The sequence below is a fragment of the Mastomys coucha genome, unplaced genomic scaffold (assembly GCF_008632895.1).
Source record: "Mastomys coucha isolate ucsf_1 unplaced genomic scaffold, UCSF_Mcou_1 pScaffold15, whole genome shotgun sequence".
NCBI lineage: Eukaryota > Metazoa > Chordata > Mammalia > Rodentia > Muridae > Mastomys > Mastomys coucha.
In genome coordinates this window covers 19,192,855-19,205,951 of record NW_022196897.1, presented here as the reverse complement: position 1 = coordinate 19,205,951, position 13,097 = coordinate 19,192,855, and the positions used below count along the sequence as shown (strand labels likewise).

General features: G+C 50.8%; 1 protein-coding gene across 1 annotated transcript in view; it reads right to left on the bottom strand.

Annotated features, from left to right (window-relative positions):
• Window positions 1-7,045, bottom strand: part of Hmcn2 (hemicentin 2) — a 151,066-nt gene extending 144,021 nt beyond the window's left edge. The window contains exon 1 of the mRNA XM_031369744.1: window positions 6,690-7,045. Coding sequence (XP_031225604.1) covers window positions 6,690-6,951 — 262 coding nt within the window. The 5' untranslated portion in view covers window positions 6,952-7,045. The remainder of the gene's footprint in view (window positions 1-6,689) is intronic.
• Window positions 7,046-13,097: the final 6,052 nt, after the last annotated feature.

The window sequence follows — 13,097 nt, the reverse complement described above, 5'->3', positions numbered from 1 at the left end:
GCCAGCCTGGTCTACAGAGTGAGTTCCAAGATAGCCAGGGCTACACAGAGAAACCCTGTCTAGAAAAAATAAAAATAAAAACAAAAAACAAAACAAGCAAACAGGAAAACATGGCTGGGCACAGTGGCAAATGTATATCCTTGGCACTTGGGAGGTGAGGTGGGGCAGGTGCAGTTGAAGGCCAAGTTCTAGATCAGCCTAGGCTACAGAAAACCAACTCAAAAAGCCCCAAACCAACCAACTAAACAAACAAACAAACAAAAAACTAAGCTAGACTTAATGGCACATGCCTTTAATCCTAGTGCTTTGGTGACAGAGGCCGGTCAGTCTCTGTGAGTTTCAGGGCTAGCCAGGGCTACATAGCTAGTCTGTCTTAGAAAACAAACAAATTAACAAAGTAATCATAATAACAGAAAACAAGAGTCCTTCTCTTAACGTTTGTTACTAAGACTGATAATTTAAAACGTGTGTTCCTGGCCCAAGAATCATCATGCTGCAGAAAGAGTGGAAAACCCAGATATAGTCCTCCTCTGCTAGGTAATTTGGGATCAAAGAAAGAGCCAAATGATGAAGAAGAATGGATAGGGATTTGCAGGAGATAGCTGAGTCAATAAAGCACCTGCCTCTCAAGCATGAGGGCCTGTATGCAGATCTCCAGCACCCATGTAAAATCTGTGTGTAGTGGTAAACAGCTATAAGCCCAGTGCTGGGAGACACAGAGACAGGCAGATCCTGGGAGCTTGCCACCAGCCAGCCAGCCAGCAGGCAGATCGGTGAGAGATTCTTTCTCAAAAAATAAGGTGGCTTTGACCTCGCCCTCTTATGTACATGCACGCACATGCATGCACATGCATACATGAACATGTATACATGAGTGAATGTACATGTATAACACACACATGCACACAAGCACACATGCACACATAAGCTCATGCACACATATGCACAGAGCAAGGATAATTTTATAAGATGAACCTAAATAAGTAATTATTAATAATTATATTTAATTATAATATAAAATTATATTAGTTTTCTCTTTTTTTCAAGACAAGGTTTTTCTGTGTGGCCCTGACTGTCCATGAACTTACTCTGCACACCAAGCTGGCTTTGAAGGCACAGAGACCACCTGCCTCAGCCTCCTGACTGCTGGGATTAAAGATGTGCACCACTGCCATCACCACCAATAATAACAACAACCCCCTTGGCTATATATTAGATTTTTTTTTTTTACTCTGTAGCCCAATTTATTTTTAATTTCAGGTAAAAGGATTTAATGCCAAGAAACTAAAAACAAACCAAATACATTTACATATAGCTAATTTTATGATGATAAAACAAAACACACCATTCCAAGTACGCATGGGGGTGGGGGGGAGAAATGCAGAAAAAAGACAAAAGTCAAGACAAAAGTCAAATAGATTTCTCTGTTCGAATATTGAAAGTCTTCAAACCCCAATATGGAAAGGTAACTGACCAAGAAAAATACTAACCACTGGGCAGGGGACACAGATCAGTGGCCGGGCACTTGCCTAGCATGGGTTCCATCCATTCCCCCAGCAGGGGGTGGGCACTAAACAATGGCAAATGGTGGGTACCACCAACATGATGTGAATTATCAAGTGAATTAAAAGGACAACCATTGGCATGCCCATCCCCCAAAACCCAACAGTAAAACTGACAATCCTAGGAAAAAAAATCACAGGGGGAGGGATAGAAGGAGGGAAGGAGGGAAGAAGGGAAGGAAGGATAGAGGGAAGGAGGGAAGGAGGCAGGGAGGGAGGGAGGGAAGTAGGACACTCTAAAGGAACACTTCAAACTATACTGAGCCTCACAAGCTATACAGACAAGGAACTGGCCTCTTCCCTGACTCCCAGGGTTGGGGCAGCTGTGCTATGGCCCCTCAAATGCCTAGAACATTCCACAGACTTGAAGAGCCACCATCTACCCTCAATGTAAAAACTGCATCCCACTGCAGTGGAAGCCACAGGCAATGTCCCCGGGAATGGGGTCTGCTGTAACAGGTACTGGCGGGATATGCAAAACTATCTACACTTCCAGTCCAGAGGGACAGAAAGTTTGTTGCTGTTCTCCTCTGGAAATTGTCCAGCCTGGCTCATCAGTTTGTTTGCTCACTAATGCAATCCTCCTGCCTCTGCCTCTGCCTCCTGGGTCCTAGGGACTACAGGCATTTGAAACCACACCCAGTTATGATTTCTTAAAACTTCTTGCTTACCTTTGTAAATGTTTTACTTATTTTAGTCTATGTGTATGGGTGCTTTGACTACATACACGTTTGTGCCCCTCTCATGTGTGCCTGACACTGGAGGAGGCCAAAAGAGAGTGTCAGATCCTCTGAAACTAGAGTTACAGATTCCAGTCATGACCATCCCCATCCCCCAGGTGAGCCCCCAAAACAGAACCCAGGCCCTCTGGAAGAACAGCAGGGACTCTGAACCACTGAGCCATCTCTCTGGCTCCTTACTCATTTATTTATTGGGTAGGCACAGACATGGACATCAGAGGAAAACTTTCTGTAGGCAGTTCTCTTCTTCCACCCAGTGAGTTCTGGGGATAAAACTTAGATCATCAAGATTGGCAGCAAGCACTCACTGAGCCCTCTTGCTGGTCTTGCCTTTTGCAATGAAAAACATACCAAAACTATTTCCAAAGCTTAAAGTTGTTCTTTGTTTCGAAGGCTGTGCATCCTAGAAGCACCACCAAGACCCTGCATACACACTCACAAACACCCAGTGGTTTCCTTTAAGGAAACACTCCCACAACACAGAGCTGAGGGGCAGATCAGAAACCCCTATGTCTCCAGTTCATCCTCTACTGAAGGGCATACCATTTGCTGATTCAGCAGACACAGCCAGAGCCCAGCTGCGATGCCTTCTCAGGATGAAGTGCTACAAGCCCATACAAGGAAATTCAAGGCCTCCCAGTCCTTGGCAGCCATAGGCAGCAGGCAGCAGGATTGGCTACATCCAGCCCTGCTCTATTCCACTTTCCCCAGGAGAGCTGCCAGACACACGCAAGCACACACACACACACACACACACACACACACACACACACACACACACACACACCTGTCCCTACATGTCATACTGTCCTCTAGTCCTTACCCACCCGACACTCACCCCAGGAAATCCTTTATTCCAAGCGTGTCCCTGGCAGGAGCATCCAATGCTCCCTCTTATAATCCTGCTTCCTCACAGTCTTTCAGTGTCCCCTTAACGTCCTCTCCCTGAGACTAAGTGATGGCCGGGCGCTACACCTAAGTGACTCCTGTCCCTTCATTTTGAGACAGTATCTTGATCTTGGGCTTGAGCTTTCCAATCCTCCTGCCTCAGCCACCCAAGGCTGAGACTGCAGTTTCGAGGTACCACGCCCAGCTGTATGCATCATGTTCTACCCCCAAAACTGTTCCCTCTAGACTGCTGCATGGAACCTAGCCACCCGGCTCTGTGAGCCTTCTACATACTTGAGTTCTTCTGGAATCTGGAGGTAGCTTTATGGGGGAGGGTTTAGGTAGCCTGGGGGGGAGGGTTGGTTTGTTTGCTTGTTTGCTAGGAGGTTGAGCAGGTGAGGGCATGTGCAGGAGCCCTACTGAGCCTGTGGCGAGAGAGAGCACTGACTCAGTCAGCTGTCCTTTGACCTCTACACCTTTGCTGTGGCACATCCATACATATGCACACGTGTAGTGAGTAAACAAACACATATATGTAATTTAATTTTTTTCCAGAACATCCCTGGTCCTCTCCAGAAAGACAGTGAGATGGCGACCAGGGTGTCTGGATGAAGGACGTGATCACCTGACCTAAGCAGCCGGGGTCCCCTTCTTCACCTCCTGAGTTCAAGTCCTTCTCAAAATTCTTTCTGTGTTGGAAAATTGAACATAAAATTGCTAGAATATAATGCACAGTAGAAACCCGAACTCCAGAGAAATACAAGGTTTCATGAAGAAAAACGCATTGAGACCATGCACCCAGAATTAAGGTCCAGCTTTCCTTTCAACTCTTGTCTACCTGGTGTGTTTAGATGCTCCCTCTGCACTAAAAATGAGGTGGTGATGGGAAAGCTGCTGGGATGTTCATGTGTCAGTCAAAAAGTTCATGTGTGCTTTCAAAATCAGCTATATGACTCCAAAGCACCCCTTATCCTCTCCTGAGCATCCCTGGTCCTCTCCCAAGCATCCCTGGTTCTTTCAAAGCTGGTGCTATAGGAGCAAGGGGAAGGGGCCATGGAGCTTCGTCTGTATGTTCACTTTTAATGATGACTATTCAACTCTTTCCTGTGGTTGGATTGCAGGTTTTCATTTCCTGGCAGCTGGAGGGTCATTTTCACTTGGAAAAATTCCTTTACATCAGTGATAACCTTCATTCTGATGAAAAGTTGGACTTGTATTTTACTACCAATTTTTTAAGATGATGAGCATCATTTAAATTTTAACAGATTTAAAATGAAGTACAGATCTGTGGTGAGATGGCTCAGTGTATGGAGTTGCTTGCTGACAAGCTGGTCAACCTAAACCCCAGCTCTGGAACCCACAGGGTGGAAGGAGAGAACCAATTCCTGCAAGTTGTCCTCTGACCTGTGCAGACCTGCTGTGGCATGCATATGTGCACACTCCACAAATAAATATTTTAAAAGGGAGTGCCGAGAAAAGCTGGAAAGGAAGCAGGGCAGTGGTGGCACACGCCTTTAATCCCAGCACTTGGGAGGCAGAGGCAGGAGGATTTCTGAGTTCGAGGCCAGCCTGGTCTACAGAGTGAGTTCCAGGACAGTCAGGGCTATACAGAGAAACCCTGGAGAGGAGAGAGAGAGAGAGAGAGAGAGAGAGAGAGAGAGAGAGAGAGAGAGAGAGAGAGAGAGTAGAGGAAAGAAGAAAGAGTGAAAGGATTGAAGGCTGAAGGTTGGTGTGAAGGGCCGAGCCACACACCTGTGCAGAGCCCAGGAGGCATCTGAAGTTAGTGGTCAGGAAGGGCAGCAAGCACAGCCGCCAGGAGCCCATTTTGGACTCAGGACACTATTGGTCTCGAAAGACTGCTATCCCATTCTGCAATGGGAGCCAAGTGTTCTAGGGACAAACAGTAATGGCGTCACCTGGCGGGTGGCTTCGGGAGACCCTGGTGGTACCCTGGGTCTCAGATACTCCAACTAATGGGAGAACTCACCATATCTAACCTCCCACAGCATGATAATGCCTTTGGAACCCCAAGACCAAACCAAAAAGTGAGAGATAGAGAACTGGGGAGATAGGGGCCGACCTACATCCCAGCAGAACCCTGCCTCCTCACACATCCAATCTCATTATCCTTTTGGGTCTCCCAAGAATCTTTTCCTAGAGGCCTGATTCCTGGGCTTAGACATGGGGAGCCCCAGTAGAGGAGAGGAACAAAGCCCCAGACAACATGGAGGAAAGACTGGAGGGTGGGGGAGTCAAGCCCCTGGAAGATTCTGTGATTGACAAATGTGCACACCCCTGAGAGGCTTGACAGGCTGCCATCAGCTCAGTGTGTCTCCTCAAACACGCCACCGTCAGTGCTGTGTGGAATCTGCCTTTGCAGTGGGGGCCTTTAAAGCTAGCCTAGATAGACATGTGGGCAGATGGAAGCAAACGACAAAACGTAGCTCTCAGGAGTAAGGCAGGCATAAAAAGGAGCTCAGATCCCTGCTTCTCTCCTACTTCAGTGTAAAGCAGAAATGCTTTCATTAAAAAAGGAAATGTTGAGAAAAGTATTTAGGGTTGAGAATGTGGGTGGGCGTCTCTCCCCTGGGTGCAGGGGATGTTAGGTAGTGCAGCTTCCTGGGCTCATTGTCAACCCTGAGCTAACAGGGTGACTGCAGAGAGAATCAGCAGGTGTCAAGGAGCCCTGCAAAGGGGAAAGGACAACAGGCTGAGGTACTCCTGGCCATGGGTTCCACAAAGGGCTGCATTTCCCCCTGAAAGAGTGGCCTTTGCCATGTCATGGTCTCTTATACTCAAGCTGCAAGATGACTCTAAGAAAAACCTAGAATCTTACGGGACAGTCAGCATGGAGCTTGCCTAGCACATGTACATAGAGCTTGCCTAGTGTGCATGGAGCTACAGGTTCGATCCCCAGCCTTGGATAAAGGGGTATGTTGGTGCAGGTCTGCAATCTAGCACTCTAGAAGCTGAGGCAGGAGGATCATAAGTTCAGAGTCATTCTCCACTACATAAAAAATTAGGAGACCAGCCTGGGCTACAAGATCTCTCAAAAAAAGGGGGGGGGAGAAAAGGAGGAGGAAGGAGAAAGGAGAGAGGGGGAGGAGGAAGAAGGGCGGGCAGGCAGGTAGGCAGACAAAATAAAATCGAGAACCAAAAACCGCACAGGCTCCTGGAGCCTGCTGCCAACATTTCCACACATTATCCCACTTCACAGATGGAGAGGATGAGGCTCAGAAGCTTTTGGTCGCCTCCTAGAAACTCATAACCTTAGTGCGGCAAACCTGGGGGATGCAGGAGAGGGCGTGGCCTGGCAAAGGAAATGTGCCAGGAGATGCTAAGGTTCTGCTTATCGCTTTGTGCCAGTCAAGGCAGGAGGAGCGGCGGGGGTGGGGTGGGGGAGACGGGACACTGGAGGATGACCCCTCGAGAACCCGAGGAGGAGGGAACCTCGAGAGCCGCGCGGTGGGGGGACCTTGAGGACCGCGCGGGGTGCTACCTGGGTCGTGGAAAGGCACCAGCGCATAGTTGGCGATGACTCGGCTGCGGCTGCTCAGACTGCGCTCCAGAATGCGCGAGGCGCCGTCGATCACCTGCATCAGATCATCCCACATGGAGCCGGTGACATCGAAGACGAAGGCCAAGGTGGCGTCTCCTGTGGCAGGGGACAGCGTCTTCGTGGGCGGGTCAGATGTTATCACCACCGCCACTACGGTAAAGATCGCCACGAGCAGCGGCAGGAGCTGCGCCCCAGGCATCATGCTGAGCCGGAGGCTGCAGCCCTGATGGGACGCGCAGGTCGCAGTGAGAGGTGGCAGTGCAGTCTCGCTCTAGCGGGTTCACCGGACAGGGGCGCGGCGGGGTTCCCCTGGTGGGAGCCCGAGGCGGTCCCTAACGCCCACCCCGCCTCCCGCACCCCTCCCCCGCGCCCCGCGGCGTGACTCAAACTTTCCCAGCCCCACGGCTCTCTGGTCCAGCCCCGAGGTTAGAGGAGGACGCAAGGCAGACGGCAGGAGGGAGGTGGGGCTACCGCCAAAGGCGAGGGATGAGGAGGGCGCGGGAATCCTCGGACACCTGCAACCCTTTCTGCGGGGGCGGAGAGGCCACACGAGCAGTCCAAGCCTGGCTCAGACAGGCACTGCATTCACAGCTACCTCCACCCTGCCATTCCAGAGACCCAGTGGCTCTGAGCCTCCCTGATATTGTAATTATTCTTGTCAAAATCAACAAGCCTAAGCCTGGTGTCCACCGCGGGCATGGCAACCCATAGTTATAGTCTGGAAGCTTGCTGTAATCCTAGGGGGAAGATACTAAGACCAAACTTATCTGATGCAAGCCATCCGAGGCTCGGCGAGAGATGAACCCATTACTGAGTGGTGTAGGCAGTATCCGAAGCCAAATATAGAAGGACTCCCAAATTCCTCGGGCTCTGCTGTCTCCCCTGAGTATTGTAAAACATCGTTGCAGGTCATATGGGGACCCCAGAGGATCGGGCACACACTCCTCTGGTCACCTATCTAAGCTGAATCATGGACTGCATACGAAGGGGCTGGGGCACACGGCAGGGGCTACCTGAGCTGGGCTCAACCATCCTTTACCTGACAGTGCTCCTCTGCCAGCTGGGTGGGAGGTGCTGCCTCTGCCAGTGGGCCAAGTGGGGATGTCCTCTGTACAATCAGGTTGAGGGGAGCTCTCTCTGCCATTGGGCTGTTGGGATACTCATCCATCACTTGGCTGGGCAGAATGCTCTGTTCACCATTGGGCTGGCCAGAGGTGGTTCCCTCCATTCTATTGCAGCCCTTCACTCCCCCAGGCTGTACACGCCCAGTGGTTTCTGCCCTTACAAAGAGCCCCTTGGAGTGAAGAGTGTGCCTTAGCGGGTGACTCCTTAGATGTTGCTTGACTGGGAGGGGGAGCTTTGGCAAACATGCCTGTTTCCTTAGGGTCTTCTCTGTGTACAGCGCCCTGGGTGAGCTCAGATAGACCCTGGACACAGCTGAGAGCTCTGGGCTGCAGAGAGATCACTCTCTTGACCCTTCCTCTGAAAATACCTCAGCCAGGAGAAAAGCTGGCTATTCCATACCGTCTCTTCTCCTTTGGGCCAGCCTTAACTCCTCCATCTCCGAGGCTGCTGGGACCACTCTGTCCTGCACGTTCAGCCCCGTGTCCTTGTCTTAGCTCTGACTAAACTGTGTCACTGGGACTGTGCCTGAGTATGTGGCCATCCACTGCAATTGAGCTCTGTGACAATGGAGACCCAGAGCCTGGGACACAAAGGAGCCCAACAAAGACTCTGTCACCTGCAAGGGGAAGTGGGTACCAGAGATGGGTTACTGAGCCCTGGCCATAGGCAGGGGGCAGGCTGGACATGTCTCAGAGACTCAAGTCCACATGAGGCCAGAGACCTAGGGCAATGATCTCTTGAAGAGCTGCTGTCTCTTGGCATCTGGCAGAAGCCATGTCCCCAAGGCCTGAAAGTGGAGTTTGCAGACAAGTTCAACGGGAAGTTTAGTCTCCTGCACTTAGAAAACTGGGTGAAGGCCGTGATTGCCCGCAGAGCCTGGGCAGGGCTAGGCCAGCTGTTGGAGTGAGAAGAGAGGCCCCAGCTGTGGGAAGACAGTAGCAACCAGAAGCCAAAGTGGTGACATTTTGAACCCAGGACAGAGGAGTTTGTCGTTCAGTCTACAAATATTTGCTGAGCTGTATGTCAGGTGCTCAGGAGGTGCTGTTGGGACAGGGGGATGGGAAGATAAACCGGTGTGGTCCCTATCCAGAGGAGGAGAGACATGTAAGTAAATAGTTCTAAGTCAGTGAGGTAAGTGTTAACAGAAGAATGACCCAGTGCTCTGGAAGCTCAGAGGAAGGAGCCACGGAGCCTAAGAGGTCAGAGAAGGTCATGGAGCAAGTCTGAGAAGGCAGTGAGAATGAGAGGAAAGGCATAGAAGAGCTGGAACAGCATTCACGAAGGCAAAGGCAGCAGAGCCCGCCAGTGGGTCACCCAACAGGACTGAAGGAGATGGTGGCAGAGGAGGGGACAAAGGCTAGAACTTCACCAACCTTTCCAGGGCTTACCTAAAGGTCCTGGGAGCTACTGGAGAATATTAACCAGAGAAACAACCTGGTCTGGCTTACTAACACCCAGGCAGCCCATGGAGGCTATAAGTTCAGAGGACAGACCTTGTAGATGCTTGGAAGCCATAAATCTCTCCCAGAAGGTAGGGGCAGAGATGGACCCGAAGACAGCAAGGAGCTTCTCCTCAGGCTGATACAAGGGATGGAGGGAACCACAGACTTGATTCTCAGTGGCTTTGTGGTGGGAGATGTAGCCCAGGCTGGCTTTGAACCCACAGATAGATTCTCCTCCCTCAGCCTCACTAGTGCCTGTGTTGCAGGTATGTGTCACCCTCCCTAGATTTAGATCTGCGTTCTAAAACTGCCTGGTGAACTTCAGTGACTCCCTTTAAGACAGAGAAGGGCTGGAGAGATGGCTCAGTGGTTAAGAGCCCAGCTCCTCTTGAGGAGGACCTGGGTTTGATCCCCAGCACCCACATGGTGGTTCACAATCATCCATGACTCCAATTCTAGGGGATCCAATGACTTCTTTTAATCTTCATAGTCACCAAGCATGCACATAGTGCACACACATACATGCAAGCAAAACACTCATACATGAAATGTAATGAATAAATCTAAAGAGAAAATTCTAAGGAGATAGAAGGAGAAATAATGAGGTACCTGTGGATGTTTCTTGTCACCCCACCACTCTGCGAGGGTCATTACATTCCCTCAGAGACACAGGATGGAAAAAATTTTTCAGAGCTAGTCTCTGCCTGGCCTCCCTTAGTCACCATGGAGGGGACCCTTGGGCAGGCATTTGCTGTCTACCTGCCATTACCCAGTTTGGTTTCATCCCATTGCCACCCAGGGTGGCTGTGCAGCTGCCTGAAGCCCAGGTATCCCAGGTGCTCAGGGCTTTCCCAGGGATGTAACTGCAGCCACTGAATGCTAATGGGGGAGACCTGTGGCCTGCAGGTCCAACACAAGCCAGCCACAGCCAGCAGCTGCATTCCTGCATCTCCACTTCCCCAGGCCCCTGGGAGTCCTAACGTTAACTCAAGAGAGCCTACACTACCACCCCCACCCCCACTGTTCCCAGAAGTGAGCTTTGCGTTGTTTGTTTCCTAACACACCACATACTTGCTGTGGAAAGCCTTGGCCTGACTGCTTAAGGGAAGCACACTCCATTATTCCTGGCTCATAACCATCCCTGTCCTATGTCTGCAAAAGGGCCCAAAGCAGCCAAGGGGAGCTAGCCATCAGAGCCTAGGTCACCAGATGCTTGGCTGTCAGAAAGCCTCCTTGCCCCACTCTACATGATCCCTATATGCACCTGGTCTGGACCTTGTCAGATGCTGAGTCCTGCTTGCCCCATCACCTTGCCCCTCCCAGCCTTCCTCCTGAGGGCACCGGCTCTGTCCCTCAAAGACTGGCAGCATCAATGGGAACAGTGAGTACCAGACTCTAGGCCAGGAGGCTGCTCCCCTCCAGATAGGGAAACTGAGGCTGCAAAAGGAAGGTTCTGGAGTCGGGCAGGACTTGGCATGCGCTTCTGCCTTCCAGGGAAAGCCAAGGATCCACCCACTGCTCATGGCTGTCCTAGAGTCCAAAGGGAGCCCAGTAAACAGAGTTTCTAAAATGGACCTAGAACCGCAAGTTCTTCTCAGGCACCACGCTGTCAGGATGCTCTGCAGGGAGTGCGGGAAGGCACCTCGGACTCAGACTTCTGACATTTCTGCACCTTTGTGGGGCTGTAGGAGACCTAGCCCACCCATGTTTTACTGGAGTGTGAACATGAAGGGACCGAGGATTCTGCAGTGTGGACGGTGTGGTCGCTGTTGGCTCTTTCCTAAGATGGTAGCACAGATTCAAGGGCTTGCTCTCTCCTGCAGGAAGAAGTGATACCCCTCTGTCCCCTCCCCTCTCCTGGGCCCAGTAGTCAGGGCTCAGGGGAAGGCAGAGGAGCTGATGACTAGAAAGGACAGAGCTCCTGAGGACAACAGAGGAGGCCAGAGTCCCAGCCTTACAGCCGTGGCCCTGCAGCCAGAGCTGGATGATTTACTGCCGAGCCCAGTCCCACTGTGGGACCAGCCTCCAAGTCACATGTACTACAGGAATGATTTGAAGCCATCCCAAGAAATATTTGAGCCACTTGACACAGCAACCGTTGCCCATCCCCATGTTTTCAAGAACAAACAAATGAAAAACTGGGCCAGAGACAGCGCTCTGGGGATCACTCCCACCACCCGCCTGGCCCAGCTGCTCCGGGGTCTCCTGGGCAGAGTGCCTGCACTGCTCAGTCACTAACTGACAAAGCTGAGGAGAGCACATCTCTCAGAGGTCATTGCTCACTTGTTTCCAGATATGTCCTGACTGAGTCCCACTGTCATCTAAGGCCATTCTGTCACTGTCACTAGTGTCATTGGAGGCTGCCACCAACATTCACAGTGAGCTGAAGTCTAATACCTGTCCACATCTCATTTCTTATGAGAACATGTGTGTCTGTGTGTGCACGTGCGCTCTCTCTCTCTCTCTCTCTTTCTCTCTCTCTCTCTCTCTCTCTCTCACACACACACACACACACACACACACACACACACACACACACGTGCGCGCACATCAAACTCCCTATTTTAGCTTCCTACCTTAAGCTCTTACCCTTCCTCTTCCCAGAAAGGTTAGCTTTGGCACCCTCAGCTTTCTGGCTAAGGTTAAGCACTCCTCTCAAGTGATCTGAGGGAGAGCCACCCTGCTCCATTCCATAGAAAATCTGGACAAGTGGGACTCTCTGTGGTCCCCAACCCATCATTGAGAATGGGCTAGGTATTGGCGTTTGACCATGCTCTGGCATAGGGGCTGAAGGCCCATGTGCCAAGATATCTTCTGAGGAGACACACGGAGCAGGCTGGAAACCTTTCTCTTGACAATGTGAAGTCAATCTAAAGCAACAGTGGCTCAGAAGGCATATGACCTAAACCAGGCCAACAGGAACCACAAAAGAGTCTAGAAAGACCCACATGTGATCGATTGGGTTTGGAAAAGGTTTCAACAGGAAAGGACAGGCTTTTCCAACTTACAATGTTGGAACAGCTGGGTATCTATAAAAAGAAATAATGAGTCCCAGTTCCTAACTCACTACACACAGAAGTAATCAGAGATTACTGATAGGCCTGTGTAAAGGATAAATTACAATGTTTCTATAGCCAGGGTCCTGAGGAGAAGGCTCAGGGGTTAAGGATGGGTGTTGCTCAATCACAAGTGGCTCCTGTTTGGATCCCAGCACTCACAAAAGCCTGTAATTTCAGCTCCAAGGGAATCTCACGCCCTCGTCTGGCCTCTGGAGGCACTACACTCACACAGGGCATATACTCAAACATACATAAACACAGGTGCACACACACATAAAGCATTTTTTTAAAAGAAAGTAGAGAGAGTGAAGTGTTTTCTTCCTTCATTTAATGATGCAATGACAACATCTGAGGAGCTGAGCAGCTCTCTTGAAACCATGAGGAAATCAGTCCAAAGAGCATATGAAAAGTCAAACTCTCTTCGGGGCTGTCTTAACCATGGCTTCCTTATTGTGTACTTTCCTTTGGAATTACTCAGACTGTATTGAGTTCTCTGTTAGGTGCAACTACAAGCACCCTCATCCTAGAGGCACCCCCATCCCAGAGGCACCCCCATCCCAGAGGCACCCTCATCCTAGAGGCATCCCCATTCCAGAGGCACCTCCATCCCAGAGGCACCCCATCCCAGAGGCATCCCATCCCAGAGGCAACCCATCCCAGAAGCACCCCCATCCCAGAGGCACCCCATCCCAGACCCATCCCCATCCCAGAAGCACCCCATC